The 24,245-nt window shown below is 35.9% G+C and overlaps 1 protein-coding gene across 1 annotated transcript in view; it reads left to right on the top strand.

Annotated features, from left to right (window-relative positions):
* STIM2 (stromal interaction molecule 2) overlaps positions 1–21,115 on the top strand; it is a 158,164-nt gene extending 137,049 nt beyond the window's left edge. The window contains exons 9-14 of the mRNA XM_011935630.1: positions 1,224–1,391; positions 1,667–1,690; positions 2,113–2,213; positions 2,453–2,691; positions 14,683–14,956; positions 19,437–21,115. Of these exons, the coding sequence (XP_011791020.1) occupies positions 1,224–1,391; positions 1,667–1,690; positions 2,113–2,213; positions 2,453–2,691; positions 14,683–14,956; positions 19,437–19,914 (1,284 nt within the window). The 3' untranslated portion in view covers positions 19,915–21,115. The remainder of the gene's footprint in view (positions 1–1,223; positions 1,392–1,666; positions 1,691–2,112; positions 2,214–2,452; positions 2,692–14,682; positions 14,957–19,436) is intronic.
* Positions 21,116–24,245: the final 3,130 nt, after the last annotated feature.

Genomic DNA, 24,245 nt, shown 5'->3' with positions numbered 1-24,245 from the left:
AAGATATTTTTCTACACAATTCTTTGTTTTCACACTAACTGACAGCTGTTCTTTTTCTTTATCAGAAGTTTGTGTATAGTACTCTTGTTGGTTTATTCTGGCACACTATAAAGTTTATTCAAATAAGTTGGGTTTGTTCAGATCAAACATTGTTTTGCTCTTCAGTGTCCTTAGTTAGCTTTGGGGAAAACTAATCTGTGGGGTGGTGCTCGACACGCAGGATGCTCTGTAGTCACTCATCGCTTTGCCTCAAGGTCTTGAGTGTGAGTGTATGTGCACAATTTCATAAATTACATCCTGTATCTTTACACATCTTTAGTTTGAAAACTCTAGCTAGTTTTTAAGTAAATTGTTCCAAGAATGAATCATCTATTCCTTCTGTGTCTTTCCTTAGTGAGGCTTTCCTTATGATACTTCTTCTTAGCACTTATCAACTAACCACCACACATTTTTGTTTTTTTCTGTTTATTTTCTGGCTCCATTAAATGGCAGGTGGAAGAAATACTAGGACATCCTTATACTGAAGACTATGCAGTTTCTCATGAAAAAATCAAGTGGATTCTCACTCAGAATCTGTTTCCTCACAATCTGTACATGCTCTGCAGATGTTCACTTAGCTACTTTCTGGTATATTCAAAGCAGGGAATTATGTAGCAGAAGTGGTAACACAGACAATAATAGGTAGATATACTTGGCAACAATAAGAAATAACTAGCTATAAAGAAGATGTCATGAAAAACTACAGAAAAATAACAATTTTAAAAAAATCAGTATATAGTGAAGGAGCTACAGTAGGTCTTCTGGAAACATTCAGAGGAGGAGTAGAACGTGTATCCACCCAATTTTGGACACTTCTTTATATAATACTTCATAAATGAAATACATATTATGGGAAAAATGTGATCAGTTTTAGTTTGTATGTACCCTTGATTTTTTCCCCCTCAGTCTGGTTTTCATAACATACAAAACTAAATATTGCAACTTAAGATATAAATAAGCCCTCTCTACCCTCGTTGACTTAACAACTTTGCCTCGTGGATTTAAGATGCACTTGAAGCTCAGCCTTAATTTTAATGCTAGAAATCTATTGTATTTAGTCTTTGCAGTTTAAAACAATGTTTACAAAGAGCGTAATTAAGATAGCTTTTTCTTTTAGTTTGGGTACTAAAAAATATTTTAATCCTTCCTTCTTCCCTCTCTCCTTTCCTGCCTCTTTATTCTAGGTTCGCATGGCTCTGAAAAAGGCCGAAAAAGAATTTGAACTGAGAAGCAGCTGGTCTGTTCCAGATGCACTTCAGAAATGGCTTCAGTTAACACATGAAGTTGAAGTGCAGTACTACAATATTAAAAGACAAAACGCTGAAATGCAGCTAGCTATTGCTAAAGATGAGGTACTCTCTTGTATTTCAAAGTTTACTAAATTTGTTTCTTAGGCTGCATTCTTAGAGGGATTACTCAACTGAGATACACAGATCTGAATAAAAGTTTTATTATTGCAGATTCTTTTTTCAAACTGGAACTTACTGTGTAAATAGACTCTAGTAATCATAAGCTTTAAATTAAAATTACTGCATTTGGATACTTTTCAAAGTGACCTTAGTGATTTAAACATTCTTTTTTTTTTATCATTATCATAAAAGTTTTATACAGAGCTTTTTTCCTTTAGGTTGCTGCTTCATATCTGATTCAGGTTAGTAGTTACTGGAAATTAATTTTGACACTTACATTGTGTGGAATGAGAATAAGTGTTAATCTGAATTCTAGCAAAAGAATTTAAAAGCTTAGTTCACTCACTAGCACCATTGTAGTAGGATATAGTTAATGTTTTTCTGTTACTTTTAGTACAAGATTCGGGTCTTCCTAAACCATAGAAATAAGAGAAAATTTCTCCAGAATAAAGTTTTGAATTACATCGATTGGCTTAAGAAAGCACATTTTCTCCCTCATCTGTTTTCTTTTTTGGAATGCAGGGATATCTTGGCTAGTAATTCTCTACTGGTTTTATGATTGTTAATATATTAAAAACCAAAAGAAACTTTATTATTTTATATATATATAAATGTTTGTATTCTTTTCAAATCTAGCCTTATTTTATTCCTTTTCGGTTTCTAGGCAGAAAAAATTAAAAAGAAGAGAAGCACAGTCTTTGGGACTCTGCACGTTGCACACAGCTCCTCCCTAGATGAGGTAGACCACAAAATTCTGGAAGCAAAGTAAGAATGTTATTTTAGCTTTTATTTGCTTTATTGTTATTGTGTTGAAATGAGTAATTTGTAAACAATTTACATTTATTATTTAATTATATAATTACATAATTTACATTAGTTTTAAAAGTGAGTTATTTCTTCTTGAAATTAGTTAATTGCCATGGTCTGTTCATGTATTGCCGTTTTTCAGTGCCATATTAAAGACCTTTTGATGCAGTAAGTAATTTCTTTATTGGCTTTTCCAGGAAATCTCTCTCTGAGTTGACAACTTGTTTACGAGAACGACTTTTTCGCTGGCAACAAATTGAGAAGATCTGTGGCTTTCAGATAGCCCATAACTCAGGACTCCCCAGCCTGACCTCTTCCCTTTATTCTGATCACAGCTGGGTGGTGATGCCCAGAGTCTCCATTCCACCCTATCCAATTGCTGGAGGAGTTGATGACTTAGATGAAGACACACCCCCAATAGTGTCACAATTTCCTGGTAAGTGGTGAGTTCAACAAAAAGTGTTGGTATAGGTTTTATAGTAATTTTCCTGTGTCCTTTTAGGAATCATGTACTTTGAAATCTATGAGAAAAAATTTGGGTTATCCTTCGTTTTCTCTTTCTTTTTGTTAGTAATTTAAATATTTACTATTTGAGAATACCATGTGAAACGCATATATAAATACTTTTTGTATATTTATATTATATATTTATACACACTTTAATCTGAGTGCTTTATAAATTTGATTATTAAATGTTTATTTGAGCAACTGTTTCATATAACATTATATTAAGTGTTGAATATAAGACTTTTTTTTAAAACATTGCTTGTAATTAAATCGAAATGAGGAGTCACATAAAAACATAATTGACGGTAAAGATAGCACATGATAAATGCCAAATCAGTATAGTAATGAAGTGCTGAGCTTTTGGGGAAAATATCCTTTCAAATGAGCGCTTAATGTATAGTAGAAATAAAAATTAGGGGAAGATCTTGGAAACAGTGATCTGAATCCTAGCTCTGCCACTAACTCACTCTAGGTATGTACTTGTATTATTTTGCTGGTTTTACTTCTGTGGTATGATGGCAGACAGTTAATGCAAGGAGAGTGCAGCGGCACTCAGCTCTTAAAGGAGACAAGAAGAGTGGACAGGTTGTAAATACAGCGAAACTAGAAGTGTGTGACTGCATTCATTTCGCTTGCTCCATACTGCGAGGTCATGATGGTTGCAAAGTTATGTCTAGATCTGGGCCAGCACTGCAGTTTGAATATTGTCAGTTTGTATTTGTTTATTTGAATTATATGCCCTTAACTTGCCACATGCAACACTGATTCATAAGTACATGCTTTTGTTTGAAAACCATAGCTTTTAAAAGTTGAATTTCCTCCTTAAAATCCATGTTTAATATCTGAATTGTGCATGAAGGTGCATTCTCTAGATTAAGTAGTTTTTTTCTTTACTTTTTAAAAACACTTTTTGGGGTGGGGGCAGAGGTATTGGATATCCATATGTCTGTTGAAAGGAACAATTGTACTAAATGTGAATAATTATTCTAGTTTTAAGTGATTGTGTCATATAGGCAAATTTAAACTTTTAAATAAGAAAAAAGTACAAGAGTTGGTTATAAATTTAATGTTTCAGAAATGCTGTGATCAGGTCGTGCGCGGTGGCTCATGCCTGTAATCCCAGCACTTTCGGAGGCTGAGGAGTGTGGATCACTGGGTCAAGAGTTCAAGACCAGCTTCGCCAATATGATAAAACCCTGTCTCTACTAAAAATACAAAAATTAGCTGGGCGTGGTGGCGTGTGCCTGTAATCTCAGCTAGTTAGGAGGCTGAGGCAGGAGAATCGCTTGAACCCGGGAGGCAGAGGCTACAGTGAGCCAAGATTGTGCCACTGCACTCCAGCCTGTGCGACAGAGCGAGACTCAGTCTCAAAAAAAAAAAAAAGAAAGAAAGAAATGCGTGATCAAATTTATTATCTCTGAAAAATAACTCATGCCAAAGATTGCAATTTGAGAGCTCTGCCTCCACCCAGTGGCACCACAGAGGTACTCCACTCTGCTTAGTTACAAAAGCCTAATTTCTGGACCTGATAAATGGGAAACTCTCGGCAATGGAAGTCTAGGGAAGGACGAAGGCTCTTCATTTCTATACCCTCCTGAGCAGTTAAATTTTTTTTTTTTTTAAAGCATGGATTTGCGTAAATTTTACAAGTTTGAAATGATGACAAGGAAACATGCCTGTAGTATGTTAAGAACAAAGTAAAATATTGTAACAATATACATAGAATAATATTGTCTATGTTTAATTATATGGAAATATCAATGGTTAGCTCTGTGTAGATAGGGGAATGGGTGATTGTTGTTTTCCTATTACTTTTTAAAATCTCTTTTCCTATTACTTTTTAAATATCTGCTAAGTGCCTTCCTTGGTGAGAATGTGATAATAGTTTATTTAAACTTTCTTATAAAGCCGTCCACACACACTTAAAGTGCCTGAAAATAATATGCCCAACTACCAAAAAGATAAACAGATTTCAGCATTTTTCTTTATCTTTTTCTCTGAAATAAGCTATTACAAATACACCTAAACTACATTGCCTCCCCTTCCCCACTGTTTTGAAGTTGTGACTTATGCTAAAGCCTGTTGTACTTTTATTACATACATATATATCCATAACATTATATACAATTGTTGCGTGTTTAGAAATGTATATAAATGTTATCAAACTAGGTGTTATTTTACAACTCTTTTTGCTCAAAAGTTACGTTTCAAAAATGTTTCATGTTTATGTAGAGATGAATTAAGGTCACTGCTTAATGAGTTAACCATAACTTATATATTTATTTGTTGTATTTAGAAATCCATAGTTTGTCCGTTTTTCTACTGACATTAGAAAGTAGGTTCTTTCTACTTTCTTGGCCCTTTCAAACAATGGGCAACAAGCATCTTTACCTGTACTTCCTTGTGCATAACTTTGAGAGTTTCTCTGTGTGGACACCTAGAAATGGACTCCTGGGTCATTGGGAAGGCACCTTTTACTAGTCATTGCCAAGTTGCTGTCAAAATGGTTTACATACCCGCTGTTTTATAAGAGTGCCTGTGTGCCTGTATCCTCATCAGTACTTGGAATAATCCGATTTTCTTGTTTTGCAACTCGAAAGGGTATGAAATGATACCTCACAATTACTAAACTTTTTATTTCCTTGATGACTGTTGAGGTTGAGTGCCATTTCCTTTATTGGCATTTGTTGTTCAGATTTCTTCCTCTCCGAGTTGCTTGTTCTTGCTGTGGAATCCCTGCAAGATTCCGTACTGATGTGGAAGTGTTCTTTTTTTTCTGGTTATTTGAGGGTTGCAAATATCTTCCAGACTTTGGCTTTTTAAATGGCAAATTGTGAATCTGATTTGTGCTTTTTATGTCTTTTTCAGAAGATGCTAGATTGTTTGCACTCCTTAGAGTTTTTAAGTTTTTCTTTAATCCATTAGTCCTATAATCCACCTAGAAGTTATTTTTGTTCATAGTGTGAAGTTGGAATCTAAATATATCTCTTGAGGTATGGGTAAACAGTTGTCTCAGCTTCATTCCTGTTCTGTCCTTGCTGACTTACAATACCACTTCTCTCCATAGATATATAAGTGCTCCCAGCTCTCCCATTTTGTTTCACTGGCCCCGTTCTGCTTTAGTTTCTAGGGTTTTGTAAAAAGTATTGATATTTGATAAGACCTCGTCTTCCTTTATTATTAAAATTCAGAATTTCTGCTCTTAACTAATCTTCTGAATTTTAAGATCAGCTTATGAAATTCCATGAAAGGTTCCATTGGGTTTAAAATTTTTTTTTTTGAATTTGTGAATTTATATGCGGTGAATTATTAATAAATTCCATTTATCAAGATCTTTTATATCTTTAAATAAAATTGATAATTTTTTTTCTCTGTGCAGGTCTTGCTTTTTTTTAAAAAAAGATTAATTTCTAGGTACCTTAATAAATTTTTGGTAGTTATATACATTACCTTTCTTATAAAACTGTATTTCAGATTGCTTGTTGCTGATGAGGAAATGCCATTGGATTTGGTATGCTGAATACAGAATACCAAATACGGAAACATATTTAAGTATTTTATGGTAGTCTTGGCTTTTTCATGTTAATACTAGTAAGTTTTTCCTCTTTATTGCCCAAGCTAAGACCGCCAGTAAAACACTGAATGAAAGTAGGCACTGCTGGCAACAGGGATTGCCGTTTCTGACTTTGAAGAGAATGCTGCCAGAATTTCACCAGGAAGTATTTTTTTTTATGTTTTTGGTAGATTACTTGTAAGTTAAGGAAAGTCATTTCTATTTCTGTTTTGCTAAGAATTTTTTTTTGTTAATCAGTGGATATTAAATTTTACCAAATTATTTTTCTGCATAATTTGAGGTGATCATTTGTTTTTTATTCTGCTGAATTTTAATCTGTTTAAGTAAATCCTTTAAATGTCAATGAAACTATGTTTGTCACAATGTGCTGTTTTTAGAATGAGTTGGATTTGGTTTGTTATTTAGGATTTTTGCATCTTTAATCACACATTGGATTAGCCAGTAATTTTTCTTCCTGACACTATCTTGGATTTTGATATCAAGATTATGTTAACATCATAAAATAAATCAAAGAGTAGTCCCCCTCTGCCCATATATGTGGTTTTGCTTTTCATGGTTTCTAGTTACTTGTGGTCAACTATGGTTTGAAAATGGTGAGTAGAATACAATAAGATATTTTGAGGTGGGGGTGGTTGGAAACCACATACAGTATGTTATTATAATTGTTCCTTTTTATTATCAGTTATTGTTAATCTCTTGCTGTGCTTAATTTATAAACTAAACTCTATTATAGGTATGTATGCATAGTAAAAGCATAGTGTGTAGAGAGTTTGGGACTATCCATGGTTTCAGGCATCCACTGTGGTCTTAGAATGCATCTGCCAAGCATAAGGGGGAATACTATACTCCTTGTTCTTTCATTCCATTCTTTTCTGCTTTTAGAGAGAGGCAGCAATATAAAGTAGGGTTAAGATGTGGAATTCTGGAACAAGACTGCTTGGGTTTGATTCTTTACTTCACCTTGTAGTAATCATATTACCTTTTACTCAGGGCACTGAGTGGGAGGCACTTTCCTGAGTTTCAGCTTCCTTTTCTGTAAAATGTAACCTACCTTATGGAGATATGTTAAAATTTAAATTAAGTAATACCTGTAAGACACTTGGAACCAGCCCCTGGGCTACAATAATCACCCAGTAAATTGTATGATTTTTATTCTATACTTTGAAATCGTATAAGGTATGGATTATTTGTTCTTTGAGGATTTTAAATACATTGCCTATGAATTGACCTTGATGTATATATGTTTTGGCAAGGAACAGATTTTTAAACTGTAGTATTAATTTAATTTAATGATTAAAAGTGTAGATTTGTGAAGTTACATGTTTCTAGAATATTGTGTTTTATCTGAGTTTTAAAATCTATTGGCTTTAAGTTGTTTATACTATTTTATATGATTTAAAAAATCTCAGTTACATTTAAAAATTTTTTTGTTCCTAATAATTATCTATATCTTCTTTTGTCTGCTTTGTCAGGCTGGCAGTTGTCTGTTTTATTTCACTCTTGTCAAAAGCCTGTTTGTTTTGTTAATATTGTCTGTTTATTTCTGCTCTTTTATTTACTTTCTTAGAGTTTCCTTTTTTACTTGTTTGTTTTAATATTTATACACCTCCCACATGAATCTTGAGTCTTTGTTTTCTCTCATATTATCTTAAGGCTATGAATTTTCTCTTTAAGAACCACCTTAGCCACCTCCACAAGTTTTGACATATTAATTTGATTATGATCATCAAATATTAAAAGGTTTTTAATTACTAATTTGTCACTTCCTTGAAATATGAATTACCTAGAAGCATATGTTTTAATTTCCAGATATGCATGTATGTTTTGTTTTTTTGTTGTCTGTTGGTCTTTAAAAACATCTTTGCCTATTGATTTCTACTTTGTGTGTGGTTAGAGAATAGGTCAGTATGACTTTTTTTGTATTTCCTGATACTTGCTTTGTGACTTAGTATTTATATTTTAATTATTATATTTTAATGCTTCTGTCTATATCTGGAAATTCCATTTTCTTTAATTGTTAGTTACAGGGTACTACGCAGTCTGTTAAATCAGGTGTTATGATAAAATCTTCTATATACTTATACATTTTTGTCTGTTCTTCTATCGGTTGCTCCCACCCATGATGGTCAGTTTCTCCTTACAGTTCTACCCATTTCTGTTTTATACAGTTTGTACTAAGTTATTTGGTGAATACAAGTTCAGGTATAATATCTTCTTTACAGATTAACTGTTCCTTTTATACTTACGTGGACACTGCTTTATGGCTAATACTTTTTGCCTTTAAGTTTATAATACCTGATATTGAAATATCTATAATAGCTTTCTTTTGATTAATATTTGCCTAGCGTATCTTTTTCACTTTCTTCTAAATTTTTCCATTATTAGACACTGGATCTATCTCTACAAGAAATAGCAGTAACTGGTTTTATTTTGTATCCTATTTGAGAATATGTTGCTGGTTAAGGCAAATTTAATGCAAATATATTTACTCCCCTTGCTGATCTGTTTGAGTTTATCTCTGGAATCTTGTTTTGTGGTTTTCGTTTTACACACCTCTTCTTACCTTCTCTCATTCTCTTGAACAGTTCAGGATCTTCAGAGGCTTTAATTTTAGCCACTGCTCTCCCATCTTGAATCATGTGTTAGCGTTGTCTGGTATTTTGTTTTGTTTTGAAAGTCTCTCAAAACAGTCACTGTTTTTGTTGTTTCTTTCAGTCATAATTTACATATGTGTTTATTTCTCTGTTTATCATTGCATTTTGCTTGTTATTCTTTTTTTTTCTTTCTTAAAAATATGTTCAGTAAAAGCTACTTCAGTGAGCAATTGGTAATGATAAATTCTCTTAGTCTTTGCCTGAAAATATCTTTATTTTCAGTCTCACTTGAGAGTAATAATGTATCTGGATATAAAATTCCAGATTAACAATTAGTTTTCAATAATTATTTCTCAGCTATTTTGAGGTTGTCATTGTTGCTGTTGAGAAGTTTGTAGTCAGTCAGCTTGGTTCAGGTTCTTTTTAGTAGATAAGCTGCCATTTCTCCGATTGCTTGAAAAATGTTCTCATGGTCTTTGTTGTCATGTGGTTTCCCTGTAATATGATTGGGTGTGGGTTTAAACAGTTTTTTTTTGCTAATATTTGGTGTGTTTCTTGAATCTGAAGGATGTGTCTTTTATCAGTTCTGGAAAAAAAAACCATTAGCCATTATCTCTTTGAATATTATTTTTTCTTTCTTCTATTCATGCCTTCTGGAATATTAGTTACGTAGAAATATTAGGACTAGTATTAGTTTTTTAGTTACTTATTGCATCTTATCGTCCACATTTCTTAACTTTTCTTTTTGTAGTCTTTTTATCTATCTACGCTGCGTTTAGAGACATCTCCTCAGATCTGCCTTCTAGCTTATTAATTATTTCTTCAGTTCTAATTTCATTTTAGCTCATCCTCTGAATGTTTAACTCTAATTACTGTTTTTCATTTCTATTAGTTCTGTTTGATTCTTCATCAAATCTATGTTGTAATGCTTTCTTTTCTCATATTTTCTATTTATTGTTATATAGTTTCATGATGTAAAAAGAATCCCTATTTTTTAGTTTTCATTTGATCATCCTCCTATTTGATATTCTTGGTCAATTGTTACAGCAGTTTCCTGTGTTTGCATAGCAGATTGCTTTCTCTCTCCTGTTTTATATAATTTCTTACGTAGCTATTTTTAAGGAGATTGCCATTATTCCACCCTGGAGAAAACTGTGTAAGTGGTAAAGTGCCCCTCAAATGCCTTTCTTTGCTTCCTGCAGTAGTTTCAACTTGGATATCACCAAGTTGGGACCAGTTTTTTATGTTAACTCTTTGGAATACAGTTTCATAGACCCTTTTGGTATCATGAACTTGCACTCCAATCTCATATGAGATATAGGCCCAGAGTATTGAGGTTTTCACAGAAGCCCTTTAAAATCCCTGTATTTAGAGATCTTGAAATAAAAGAAATTTGCTTGCTCATTAGTTAGAAATTTACCCTTTCACAGAGGAATGTAGCCCTTCTAGGTCCAGGCTTTTATCCAGAACACTGACTCACTATTCCAATACCTCACATGGGCCCGAAGCCTAATCTTATATCCCCAAATTAAACCCCAAACCCATAGATTAATGAGACTGATAACCTCCCATAACAGTTGCATCATATTAGCATTTACTTTTAGTTTTTGTTTTGGCCTCTGAGAGTTTTCTGTTCTCCTTACAAACTCAGCTATGTGTTTAAAGCAGTTGTTATATTTTATCCATTATATAAGAATGTTTGAGGGTATTTAAACTGGGTTGTTGGGTGTTGGGAGATAATTGTCAGGTTACCTTTGACTGCCATGTTGTTAGAACCAGAAGTATATACATTGCTTATTTTTGGTTCTTGTTAGTAGGGAATCCCTTCTTGAAAACAAAATTTTATCCTCTTCAACTAAGAAACATCACAAAATATAGTTCACAAATACAGGGTCATATTAAACTGCTCTGCTTCTATAGGTAATTATCAATATTAGAATGAAAAGTTATCCCAGAAATAGATTCCTATACAGTGACCTTTAATGTGTCATTTACCTACTGTGGTAAATCACAGACATGAATGAATGTTTATCTGCGTTAGGAATGATTAATGGCCTGGGAGTATTATAAGGCATTCATATTTGCTTGATGTAAAAGATAACTTGTTACAAGGCCAAAGTGCACTGCTTTTTAATCTTCCATGAAGTTTGTAATGTTGCAAATGTTTTCAGCCCTACATAGACTTCTTCAAGCAACAAGGAGGAAGGATAACCCTCAGCTCTTCAGTGTACATAACTCTTAACGGACAGATTTTTTAAGGCAAAAGAGATGGCAAAATATGTAATAAGATATTTTTGGAAAAGATTGTCAAGTTGTAAACAACTTACAGATGTGACAAATTTACTGATTCTTATATTCTTTATTGCATTACTTAGAATTTTTCTTACATAAACTATTTCCTTTTTAAAACTTCCTTATGCAATATATATATATATGTGTGTGTGTGTGTGTGTGTATATGTGTGTGTGTGTGTGTGTGTGTGTGTGTGTGTGTGTATCTCTCTCTCTGTGGATAGTATTCATTTTTCCAAGTAGCGAATCCTGATTTCTCTCAGACCTGATTCCTCTCCCACCATACTTACAGTCATGACTGAATCTTGCTGGTTTTACTGTATATTCCAAGTAATGGGTGATTGCTCAGATGACTGCAGTGTATGTCGAGAATTGTAGAATTTAAGACACTTTTTTTTTAGTCTTTACAAGACATATTTTCTTCTTTGGCAGACAGAAAACATCAGACTAAAGATTTACAGGAGCCCTATAGTTCTCTATAATGAATCCTTATAAATAAGTGAGAGAAAATTCTGTTTGCCAGCTAAATTACAAATATTTCCATATTATATTTATTTGTGTTTGGAAAAAGCCTTTTAATTACACTTTATTTTACTTTTACTTTATTTTTCTTTGTTTCAATTCATCACGTTATTTTCAGTGGCTTTTAAAAGTTTGTAACATTTGTTGATTTACTGAGCAGATACTTATGGAGCATCTACTTTTTACCCAGCACTATGATAGACTGGTGTTGTGATGCAAAGTTGAACATGATACACAGTGATTGCTTTTATGGAACTTAGAGTCTAGTGGAGCAGTGCATTGAGATAAATTATGTGATAGGGAAATATACTGTGGTATTGCTGAGTGGACACAAGGGAAAACACTGACCTCAAACTTGGAGGGATTGGGAACTTTCCTGGAGGAAATGCCACTTAAGCAAAGACCTGAAATTGTAGGTCAAGAGAGAGTTGGGGAAAGGAGGCGTGGAGGTGAGAGAGAATGTGATACCTTTGAGGAGCTGAGAGAGATATACTGCTTCTAATATTCCTGTAACAGAACAGAGGGACACTAGCTCTAAAACAGAGGCTGGGTAAGGAGGGCAGTCTGGTCCATGGTAAGGGGTTTCACTTTAAGAGTTTTAAGCAATACACCTTCATTTTCTTTTTCCATTTTAGAGTGAACTTGCAGGTGCAGTTTGGAGAATAAATTGGAAGGCGGAAATCAGGATTTTATAATACAATACGGGTACAGTAGTCCAATATAATCCATCAGCAGTGAGGGTGTAGGAGAGCAGACAGATTTGAAAGATATTAGAGAGGTAGAAACCCTGTGGTTAACTAGAGGTGGATTTTGGTGGAAGAAGAAGAGTCAAGAATATCTGTGTTGACAATTCTGATGACTGAGTAGGTGGTGATGTTATTTACTGAGCTAAGGAACACAGAAGGAGGAGTGAGTTTGGGAAGGAAAATGTTGAATTCAGTTTGGGCACGTGTGGCACATTCATGTGTCCATTGGGAGGTTGGATATAAGGGTTCAGGAGAAAGATTAAACCTGGAGTTACAGATCTGGGCGTCTGTAGACCACAAATGATCATTGAAGTCGTGAGAGTAGATGAACGTACTCCAGAAGATTAAGTGAAACGATAGAACAAGGCTTAGAATAGAACTTTGAAGAAGACCAGCAGTCAAGGGATGGGTGAAAGAGGAGATGAGAATATGCTTGGAGAAGACAAGCAAAGGGCACAGTAATAATCACTGTTAGATGCTGATCAGATGTCAAGGAAGGATTGAAGTACTGATTGAATTTAGCAACCTTGAGGTAGATCATGATCTGGTTGAGAATGGTTTCAGTGAAATTGTGAATGTGTAAGTAAACACTGTACAGTTTCTTTGGTGAATGAGTGAAGATGAAATAGTAGAGACAGTAACATAGACAGTTCTTCATAAACAGGAACAGAGATATGTCAGCTGAAAATCAGTCTGGGGTAGAGGGGTTTTTTGTTGCTGTTATTGTCATTTTCTCATTCTTTATGTTTGTCTTCTCAGAATTTGCTTTTAAATGCTGTGGGAGGGGGAAAGGCAGGCAATGACAAGGCAAGAGAAAGAATAACCAGTAGAGTAAGGTCCTTGAGCTTGGGTTGACAGTAGGATAGATAAGTGGAGGGAACACACTGTATGAACTGGAAAGGTGGACCATGGTCAGAATCTAAATGTCTAATGTCTTAATTTTTTGTTGTTGTTGTTCGTTTGTTTGTTTGTTTGTTTTGGTAGAGACAGGATCTCGCTATGTTGCCCAGGCTGGTTTCAAACTCCTGGCTTCAAGTGATTCTCCCTGCTTGGCCTTCCCAAGTGTTGAGATTACAGGTGTGAACCACCATGCCCAGTCTGACTTATATTCAAAGATAGCACAGTTCTGAATGATGGTGGGGCAAGGCATGAGAGTGTGTGGTGGAGCAGAAGTGAAGGTCAGGGGAGAAGAGGTGAAACCTTGGTTGGTCAGGGTGTTGGCTAGGTCTTACAAGTGAAGTTGCCCATGTTGATGATGGGTTGTAAGGACTGGTAAGACAGAGACCATCCAGGAAGTGACTAGTGAAATGGAGGTGGAAGATTCAGTCATGTCCCTTAATAGTGTTCGCTTCAGCACAAATGCATTTGTATAAAAGGATGCAGGAGAAAGGGTGTGCAGACAGTACTGGGGAGCAAAGCCACCCACCTTTTGTCCTGATGCTATAGCATCTGAACCATGCAGGAGTGAACAGCTTCAGCTTGAGAAGGTTGTTATTAGGTGAACGATGTTCGTTCAGTTAAGAGTAAGAAATGGAATGCCCATTTAGTGAGGACATTGAAGATGTAGGGGAAGTTTGTTTACCCACCTGCATAAGTCTCAACTGAGACTGGTAGCAGAAACAGTTGGATCTAAGATTTCTGTTCAGTTCCACAGTAGTGGGTATTCAAGAAACAAGTTTTGGTCTGAGCTCTGCCTCACCAGCTGTGAGACTGTGCATACAGTAGTTAAGTGATTTCCTTGACTTAAAACTGATTGAGGTTCAAAGAACTTGTGATATTTCAAGAGATATCCATTGGTAAGAGTCCACTCTGCTTTATTCTGTTGTCCTGTCTTTGTGTTAACAGTCATAAAAATTTATGATAAAATACAGGTTTTTAAATTTAAAGATTTGTTGTCTTAGGTAAATTTTTAAGCCTTTTTGGTTAGTACATTTAGATTTTCTCTTAAAGCCTCATGTTTATGTTCACTTCTGTTTGTTTTTTAGACCTGTTTTTTTTGTTTGTTTGTTTCTATTTCTTAACTTTCCAAGTGTAGGTGGTAGAGAATGGTAATAACTGTACAGTAACTTTTAATGAAGGGAGATGAAATAGTGACGTATTAGTGACATCAGTTCTCTTGTGTGTATGTATTTGTGGTGACTGTAAAAGGGACTCCGGACTTCATGAGCATCTTCCATTTTTGGTGTTTTTCAGGGACCATGGCTAAACCTCCTGGATCATTAGCCAGAAGCAGCAGCCTGTGCCGCTCGCGCCGCAGCATCGTGCCGTCCTCGCCTCAGCCTCAGCGAGCTCAGCTTGCTCCACATGCCCCCCACCCGTCACACCCCCGGCACCCTCACCACCCCCAGCACACGCCACACTCCTTGCCTTCCCCTGATCCAGATATCCTCTCAGTGTCAAGTTGCCCTGCGCTTTATCGAAATGAAGAGGAGGAAGAGGCCATTTACTTCTCTGCTGAAAAGCAATGGTATTGGCAGTGAATAATCTACAGGGCATGTTGGGGCTGGGTTGGGGGTAAGGTGTGAGGAGGGGGGCAGGAGGAGTGGTGCATTGTTTCTGTTTTCTGTCACTGCATATCAAGGTACCATAGACTTTGTAGCCTCAGACATCACCCATGTTTTAGCTCTTAGTTCTGTACCTCAGAATTCCAAGCCTGGTGTGACTGGGGGTTTTGCTCAGGGCCTTACAAGGGTAAAATCACAGTGTTGGCCAGGCTGCATTCTCACCTGGAGCTTGCAGTTCTCAAAGCTCATGTGATTGTGGTGAACTTCATTTCCTGTGGCTCCAGGACGGAGGTCCCCGTGTCTGTGCTTTCTGTCAGCCGCATGGCGGGTGCTCTCAGTTCCTGGAGGCTGTCCACTGTTCCTTGCCACAGGATCTCCATCTTCAAAGCCAGCAACAGAGAATTTCCCTGCTGTAGATTCCTCCTTTGCTTTGAGTCTCCAACTTCTGTCTCTGATCTCTAGACGAAAATTTCAAAGGCTCACCTGGATAATAATCTCCCTATATTAAGATCAACTAGTTTGGGGCCTTAATTTTATCTTCAGAATCCCTTACAGCCGCATCTATTTTTATGTTTGATTGGAAAACTGGAAGAAGGTGGGTGTATACCAGAGGCTGGGAATTTGGGAGCCACCTTAGAATTCTGCCTACCACAGACATGTAGGTAGATATTTTGAGAAGTAACTGCTTAGAGGTCACTGGACACAGTTGACTCAGATCTCAGAGCATAAACTTGTCATGAACAATTTTATATGTAAAATAGAAAAGCATGAGCTTGAATATACTTGAACACAAAGAAATATCAAATATGACTGACTTAAAAATATTTATTGTCACTTAATGATGTATTCTGTTATGTGCTGGTGTTTGCTAACACATAAGCAGTATCATATGCCAAAGGTTTAAGAAAATGTCAGGAACTTAAAGGAGAAAAGTAAATTAATAACAAAATGGGCGTAGCAGCAGTGTATTTCAGTCCAACTTAATAACATCACTGCTCCATGAAACTGTAAATTTGAGGAACTCTGTTCTTGAACTGCTTTCCTCTTTAAAAGCAGTATGGTTATTGAGTGTTAGTTTCAGGTATTGACACTTAGTAGCTATGTGGCCCCAAAGACTTTACCCTCTTCTTTGAGAAGTGAAAGGGAGTGGTCCACACTCTTTATCATGTGACTCTAGGCAACATTATCATCAAATAATAATTTTTCATTCATAACTGTCTAGTAGTAAAAGAAATGTTATGATTTGCAAGTGATCAGTGCAGCATATTCCTAAGGAGATCACGCAGGTTTTGTACCCTCATTGCAGTTGGAGAATCTGATGCAGCTTTGCTTGGTGAACACTTTATGGCTAGCTTTTCATCTGTCTTTGCAGTATGAACATAGTCACCAGCAAGATGACTTTACTGACAGAACTGGTCTTGTGTGGTTTCTGGAAATCAGAAGGAAAACTCGAGAGCTGCACTGTCCAATCAAACTTTCTGCATTGATGAAGCGTTCAGTTCTCATTTCAACAGCAATGTCAAAATTTCATAGCTAGCTCTTATAAATAAGAGAAGAATTTGAATTTGGAAAACTTTTCTTCCTTTTCATTTTCAGTCTCTCCTCTATTGAACCACCAGAATTCTTACAGAATAATAATGTTAAATATTTACTGATTTTTTAATGTTCTATGCCTTATGCACATACGTGCTCATTTTAAACCTCACTTCAAGTTTTCTTATACAGGTATAGTGGGAATTCAACTCCATGTCACTCTGTGGAAAAAAAGAAATAGAAAAAATGGCATAAGTGGTACACATAGTTAAGTTCAACATTCCAAAGAATATGTAGTCTGCAAGAAAATAAAATTTGAAGTTGTATTATATCTTATTGTCCAAGTCAAATTAGTTATGCAGAAGCAGCAACACTTTGGATTCTTGTCATTACGGAATTCAAATGTTAGAACTAGAAGGTAACATTAGTGATTAATCAAATTTTCCTACTTTAACAGATAGGAAAATTGAGACCTCAAGAAATCAAGTGATTTGCTGAGGCTTTTACGACTGATTAATGGTAGGACCAGCTTAGGAACCCAAGTCTCCTGACTTAAATTAGTATTCTTTTCACACATTGTTCAGAGTTTAGAGGCTAGTTTTTAAAATATTTTTAGCCTAGCTTAGAATTTCACACACAAAGCAGCCAAGCCACATAGCAGAAAAGAAAAGAAATTCGTAAAATTATACTAAATCAGCTTCTGCTCTTTGGAAGCTGAACAGCTCCAGGGAACATGATATATTCTGCTCAATTAATTGACAGCCATTCCAAAAAAACGCTTTGCAGAAATGCCTCTACCAATGATTGATTTCAGAGTCTGATCATTTCCTCATTATCTACACTGCTGCTTATTTTCTGTTAGCGCTACCCATTATCGAATGTAAAAGCATTTGAGAATTATGCAGCACACGCAGGTGTATTATATGAAACCATTAGTTAGGTCTTTAGGGGATTTTGTACCTTTTGAGAGCTTATAGTGTAGTAAAGACAATCTTCATAGACATGTGTGAGTAAAGTACATAGAAATGACTAAATTAAGCAATCTTTGTATCTAAAATGTGGTATTAACATAGAATATTCATCAAAAGTGAGTGCCAGACCTCCAGTAAATGTGTACATCAATAACATGAAAATGATAGTACTCATAGGCCATCTAAGGTAAGAGATCATTCAGTTTATTCATTTCCTAAATGCGAATTTAGTCCTTGCTATGAGAGGTGCATTTGCCAATAGCATGAGCTGCCAAGACAAGTGAGACAAGGCCCTGGCCTAGTTCCAGCTGCTGGGTTATAATCATGTGTACTCTTGCCTTCCTGTTCTGTCTTCAGCTCTGTTCCCTTCTCACACCGTATTTCTTTTGCCACTTTTTACCTTGACTCTCCCTTTCATTTCTTAATCATTTCCTTTCATGGAGTGAACAGTATTCACCTTAGGCTCAGTGCATGCAAAAGCGAATGAGACTAAGTAGTAAAGCTCTCAAAAAAGAAAAAAAAAGTGAGTAAGATGTGATCCCTGTTCTTTAATATCTCACACACCCACCCTTCCATTCATTTGTCCAACACATATTTATGAAGTACCCACCGTGAGCTTGCCATTCTTCTAGTGCAGAGAAGTTAATAAGGCTCCTTGTCCTTATTTATTTCCTTTTTTGGGGGATACTGCCTATAAACAAGTTAATATAAAATATCATTTTAGGTTTTGGTAAGTTTTGGGGTTGCAAACAAAGACAGGTAAAACAAAAGAGAATGCTGTTTCAGATAAGGTGGTTAGGGGAGGCAGGAGTAACCTGCATACCCTGGAGAAGTAAGCCACGTGGAGATGGAGAGTAGATAACACCAAGCAGAGGGAACAGCAAGTGCAGGGCCTTGAGGAGTCTTGAGGTTGGCATGTTACAGGAACACGAGGGAGTGTACAGTTGGAGATAGCCAGGGACCACATGTACAAGCCTGGTACGCTTTGACTAGGGCTTTGCATCTTACTCTGAGTATGAGAGAAAGCACTGGGAAGTTTCAGGTAAGTGAATGGTATATTTTGCTCGAGTTTTAAAAAATCACTTTAATGGCTGTGTGGAGAAGTAACTGGGAGGGAAGAGCGAGAATGAAATTAGGGAGACCAGTTAGGAAGCCGTTGCAATCATTTAGGTGAGTCCCTGGCTGTTTCAGAGGAAGAATGGGAGCAGGGGGCGTAATAAGGAATGGTGGATTTGAGAGAGATTTGAAGGAATGGGTGATGGCATTTACTGTATGTTGGTTGTGGGGTTACAAAATTTGTATTTCCACTGTGGAGAAAAGGAGGAAAACATTCAAGAGTAAGAATGCTGTGAGAATTCACTGAATGTCTTTTTTTTTTTTTAAATAGCATCATATGTTTGTCCCCTCCTCCACTGCCATACTCTGATGCACCTCGATTCCCTGCCCCCCCTTTTAAATTTGGTAGAACTTATATTTTAGTGTAATTCCTTTCATGTATATTCCTTCCTAACAAAGCTATGGCTCATCAAGTTAGTGACAAAGGGAGAGCCAGTGACTAAAATTCATCTTTTAAAATAGTGTCAACTCTGATTTAGAAAGAAACATAGTATTGAAATAAAACATAAAAGTAGCTGAGATGATAGCTGAATCACCTGTAAATTTTAACATTTTAATTTATTTGACAAAAAGAAGGTGTAACTTATATTGTCCATAGTTCGTAAGATTTCATTATTATGGTTTATGTTAAAAATCCAACATTGAGTTTTGAGAAGCCATATTATTTAAAGGAGTAATGTTCTCATTTTGCTAAAATGTATATGGAATCATATCATTTCCCTCTTAAATTGCAATAAGCAACGAAAGTTGTTTTAATTAGAATGTCTGCTAGTACTCTTAAGAACATACTGATTTAAAATTTGTTCCTTTGTGTTTCATTCAGGGAAGTGCCAGACACAGCTTCAGAATGTGACTCCTTAAATTCTTCCATTGGAAGGAAACAGTCTCCTCCTTTAAGCCTCGAGATATACCAAACATTATCTCCTCGAAAGATATCAAGAGATGAGGTGTCCCTAGAGGACTCCTCCCGAGGGGATTCGCCTGTAACTGTGGATGTGTCTTGGGGTTCTCCCGACTGTGTGGGCCTGACAGAAACTAAGAGTATGATCTTCAGTCCTGCAAGCAAAGTGTACAATGGAATTTTGGAGAAATCCTGTAGCATGAACCAGCTTTCCAGTGGCATCCCGGTGCCTAAACCTCGGCACACATCGTGTTCCTCAGCTGGCAATGACAGTAAACCAGTTCAGGAAGCCCCAAGTGTTGCCAGAATAAGCAGCATCCCACATGACCTTTGTCATAATGGAGAGAAAAGCAAAAAGTCATCAAAAATCAAAAGCCTTTTTAAGAAGAAATCTAAGTGAACTGGCTGACTTGATGGAATCCCATTCAAATGGTATCTGTAAACTATTATTCCCCGCCCTCCACTCCCCACTTTTTTTTGGGTTTCTTTTAATTTTAGGAATGTAACTCCATCGGGGCTTTCCAGGCCAGATGCCATAGTGGAACGTCCAGGAGGGCAGCTGTCTACTGTCTGCTTATTTAAATGACTATATATAATCAATTCATCAAGCCAGTTATTACTGAAAAATCATTGAAATGAGACAGTTTACAGTCATTTCTGCCTATTTATTTCTGCTTTGTTATTAGTGATGTATATACAGCATTTCGTTGAAAGCCACTGTGGACTTACAAGCTTTAATGGACTCGTAAGCCAGCATGGGCTTGCAAAAATTTCTTGTTTACCAGAGCATCTTCTTATCTTTCCACAGAGCTATTTACATCCTGGACTAAATAACTTATAAGAAGTAAAACTAATTGCACTACTGTTTTCCAGACTGGAAAAAAAAAAATCTCTGCAAGTGAAACTGTATAGAGTTTATAAAATGACTATGGATAGGGGACTGTTTTCACTTTTAGATCAAAATGAGTTTTTAAGTAGAACCTAGGGTTTCTAATTGACTTGATTTCTGGAAATGAAAACCCACGCTTTTACTATGGGAAGCTTCTTTAACTGCTTTTACTATTGTGAAGTTTCAAGTCCCGCTGTAAAGATCATGTTGTTTTGTTTTCCCCAGGGCTTTCACTGTGATTTACTGCATTGCAGGCTGTATGATAAAATATACATAATTGAAAGAGAGAAGGCTCCTGATTCCTTATGCAAGTGGAAGAGTTAAAACTTGATTGAAGGACTTAAAACATTCATAACCTTAAGCCGAGGTGGGGGGATATGGGGATTCAGGCAATTGTTTACACACTTTGAATAACCGCAAAGGATTTATGGTTTGTGAAAAATGTGTACTGTGGAAAAGATAATAAATTGGAGACATTATTGTGTGGGATTGTCCTGATTTTTGTTGATAACACTCCACAAAAAACACTATGTTTTCTGGAGAGCTGTGTAAGCTGTCTTGTTGCTTAATTGCAATATAAGAAATAGTGATGTTTTGGATGTAAGTTGTCAGCAAATTTCTGTTTTATATTGTTTGTCATATTTTTATGTAGTTTGAAATGTATAAATGTTCTAATATCAAGATTAACAAATATAAATTTATGGTGCATTTAGATTGTGTTGTATTGATTTATAAAGTATGGTGTTCATTATATTGGTGGGTTGTGTAAGGGTGGCTTTTATTGTTAAAAAGACACTAGAGAGTTAAGATCCATATAGCAACAAAGTATGTTAACATCTAGGGAGTTTCTGCTTATACCACTTTAAAAATATGCAATCATAAATGATTTGATTACTGCAATGCAGATGGATGTTTGGATGAACAACTGACACATTTTAGATAGAATACTTTTTCAGCATGATGGCTAAAATATACGTCTAACCCAGTGCTATTTAGGTGAAGATCCTAATTGATAAACAAGAAGTTTCTTTTGAGATTTGCTTCAAAGAAATGCTTTAGTAAGAATATGAACAATTTCCTGATGTCTCCTGTAAATTGTGATTGTTTATTCTCTTTATTACTATTGTTAAAAACTTGACTAGTATTTGTATTGGCTGATACTTAAATACTTAATAGATTGAGTTCTGTAAGGGCAAAAACGGATTGAAATGAACATGGTGTTTTGCACTAAGGATAAGGTAAGATAACCTGAGAGGTAGGGTTGAGGAACACAGGGTTGAAAGCTGTTGAGGAGGGGAAAAGTGCATAAAGAACTGAAAAGGGTTCTGGAGTGTTATATTCAGAGTGAAGGGAAAACTTTAACCTTCTTTTTCTTATAACCAGACAGGAGGCGTTCTTCCCTTTGAAAGTTTCAAAAGGAATGAGAATCTTGCAATTGGATGAATAGAAAAGGGAAAAGTTGCCAGAGCACGGAGTGAAGATGGGAGGAGCTGCCAGCAAGGCCCACTGCTGCTCATGGGTTAGAAGAGAGCTCTGGAGCAGAACCAGCTGGGGGCCGGCACTGCTGCTTAGAGTGGAGGAGGCTGGCCAAAGGGACTGTGGGCCGTTTTCAGTCAGGGAGCGCGTGCATTGTTTGTGCTCAATTTCAGACATTAATTTATAAACAAATTCAACCAAGGGATATTTACTGCTTTATGTTGCTTGTGATAATTATTTTGCATTAATGGAGTATACACATTTGTAAATTCAACAGGAAATAATTGAGTTTTGGAAAGCTACAGTAATTTCTGTGTTACATCATTTATATGTGAAAAGTTGGGCATTTCTATAAGTTTTTTAAATTATCCATTTGTTACTTTAACATTTTAAAATTACGGTGTTTTCCTGATTTTAAAAGTAATATTTTCCTTACTGTAAAAAAAAAAAAAGATCAGTGATAGAAAAGTATAAAGAAGAAAATAGCAAGCAGGTCAAATACTACTACCCCAGATAATCACTTTTAATATTTTAGTATGCTTTCTGCTAGATCTTTTTCTACATATTGATGTATATTTTACATAATTGAAGTCATACTATATATTCAATTTTATATCATGCTTTTTCACTTAATATAAGCATTATCCCAACATCATTAATAAACTCTTCATGAGCAACATTTTAATGACTGTATACTAATATGCTATTGTATGGATTTACCATAATCTTTTGAAGTATTCTGACATTAAACATTTGGCTGTTTCTAAATTTCCGATATGTGGAGTAAGAGCATTTCACATTTATTGAGCACTCTGTATGCCAGGCACTGTTCTACACTTCTATATTATCATTTAGTCTTTACACCAACTCTGTCAAGTAGGTTATTTTTATTACTATTACCATTTTACTGATGAAACTAAGCCCAAAAAGTCAACTTGCTGATGGTCATATAGCTAGTGATAGAGCCATGTTCTTAATTTCTAAGTCATACTGCGTAAAGTCTGATCAACACTTTGGTTTCCTAGGGCATATAGTTTTAGAAGTTTACGGAAAAATATAAGATTTTTAGTTTAAATTTTAATATATATGTACATAGGTATGTATATATACACATGTAGTCTCACATGCCTTGGACGTAGCTGGTTTTAAGGTTTTTTATTCATATAACCATGTTGATAACCACCCTCCATTTAGTGTTTGAATGTATATGAGTGCCCTTTGACTTCACACTACTTTTTCTCAATTACCATTATGGTTAAAACTTTGTTAATTTAATAGGCTAATAATGTCCAATAAGATTGGAAAGTTTTTTCATATTTTCTTAGCCTTGTGTGTTTTTTATTTTAGTGAATTGTTTTTGTGGCCATTAAGTTCTTGGGGTCCTACTGTTTTTCTAAATCTTTTGCACAGTTAGCCAGTCTTTCAAATGTAGCTATTCTTATATTCTTCATTTACTAACTAATCAGTGATTTCAAAAAATGATACATGTATTTTTCTTACCGATTTTAGAAGTAAATGAAAGAAAACCTAGATTTAAGTTTTAGTCTTATTGATCTCCTGATTTGGGGTCTTGAATGGGAGAGTTTCACCTTGTTGATATGGTCAAGGTGGGTTTTCCCCAAAAAATTACAGGCAAGAGACAATATAGGAACTGCTTAACTCATTCAACAAATGTTTAATAACCTACCACGTGCCAAGCACCATGATAAACTCTGAAGGTATAAAGACTAAGGTGGCAGGTGCCTTCTTTAAAGGAACTTGGCATCTAATAGAGGAGACAGATCAGTCAAAAGTCCTTGTAATGAGTGGGGTGATAGAAATGAAAAGTGAATATTGGGGAGGTGGGGCCCAGTGGGGAGAGGGATTGTATAGTTCGAAAGTATGTATTAAATCAAGGATAATTTAAGGGTGCTGCTTTGTCGAGGACATGGAGAGACTGGCTGTGACAGAAACGTATAGGACCAAGGGCGAGTTAATTTTAGGGTTTCTACTCACTGGTGGTCTGGTTCTGGCAAATGAGTTTGCAGTTGCTGAGCTCCAGGGAAACACCGGCTACTAGCTGTGGGGGTGCTTATTTTGGAGCAAAGTGTTTGCCAGAAACACCACATTTGAGCAATCATGTAAACCCAGATAATACTGATTAAAGAGAGTTCCCTGCCCACATTCCCAGCTCTCAAACAGGGTAGACTTTGTTGAAAGACACTGTCCTTCAGATTTGTCAGGGTAGCCCTGATGCTATCTTTAATCAGCTGATGTCAAGTGAGCTTCGGGCCAAGTTTCAGGATTTGACCTCAGTCCCGTGATTGGGCTTTTCTGGGTATCTACAAAGTCTGAAGTGACTCTCAAAGGGTCCTCTCTAGGGCAGT

This window comes from Colobus angolensis, unplaced genomic scaffold, assembly GCF_000951035.1.
Source record: "Colobus angolensis palliatus isolate OR3802 unplaced genomic scaffold, Cang.pa_1.0 Scaffold146, whole genome shotgun sequence".
Taxonomy (NCBI): domain Eukaryota; kingdom Metazoa; phylum Chordata; class Mammalia; order Primates; family Cercopithecidae; genus Colobus; species Colobus angolensis.
Note: the sequence above shows the minus strand (reverse complement) of the source record. Positions and strands in the feature narration are given on the sequence as shown.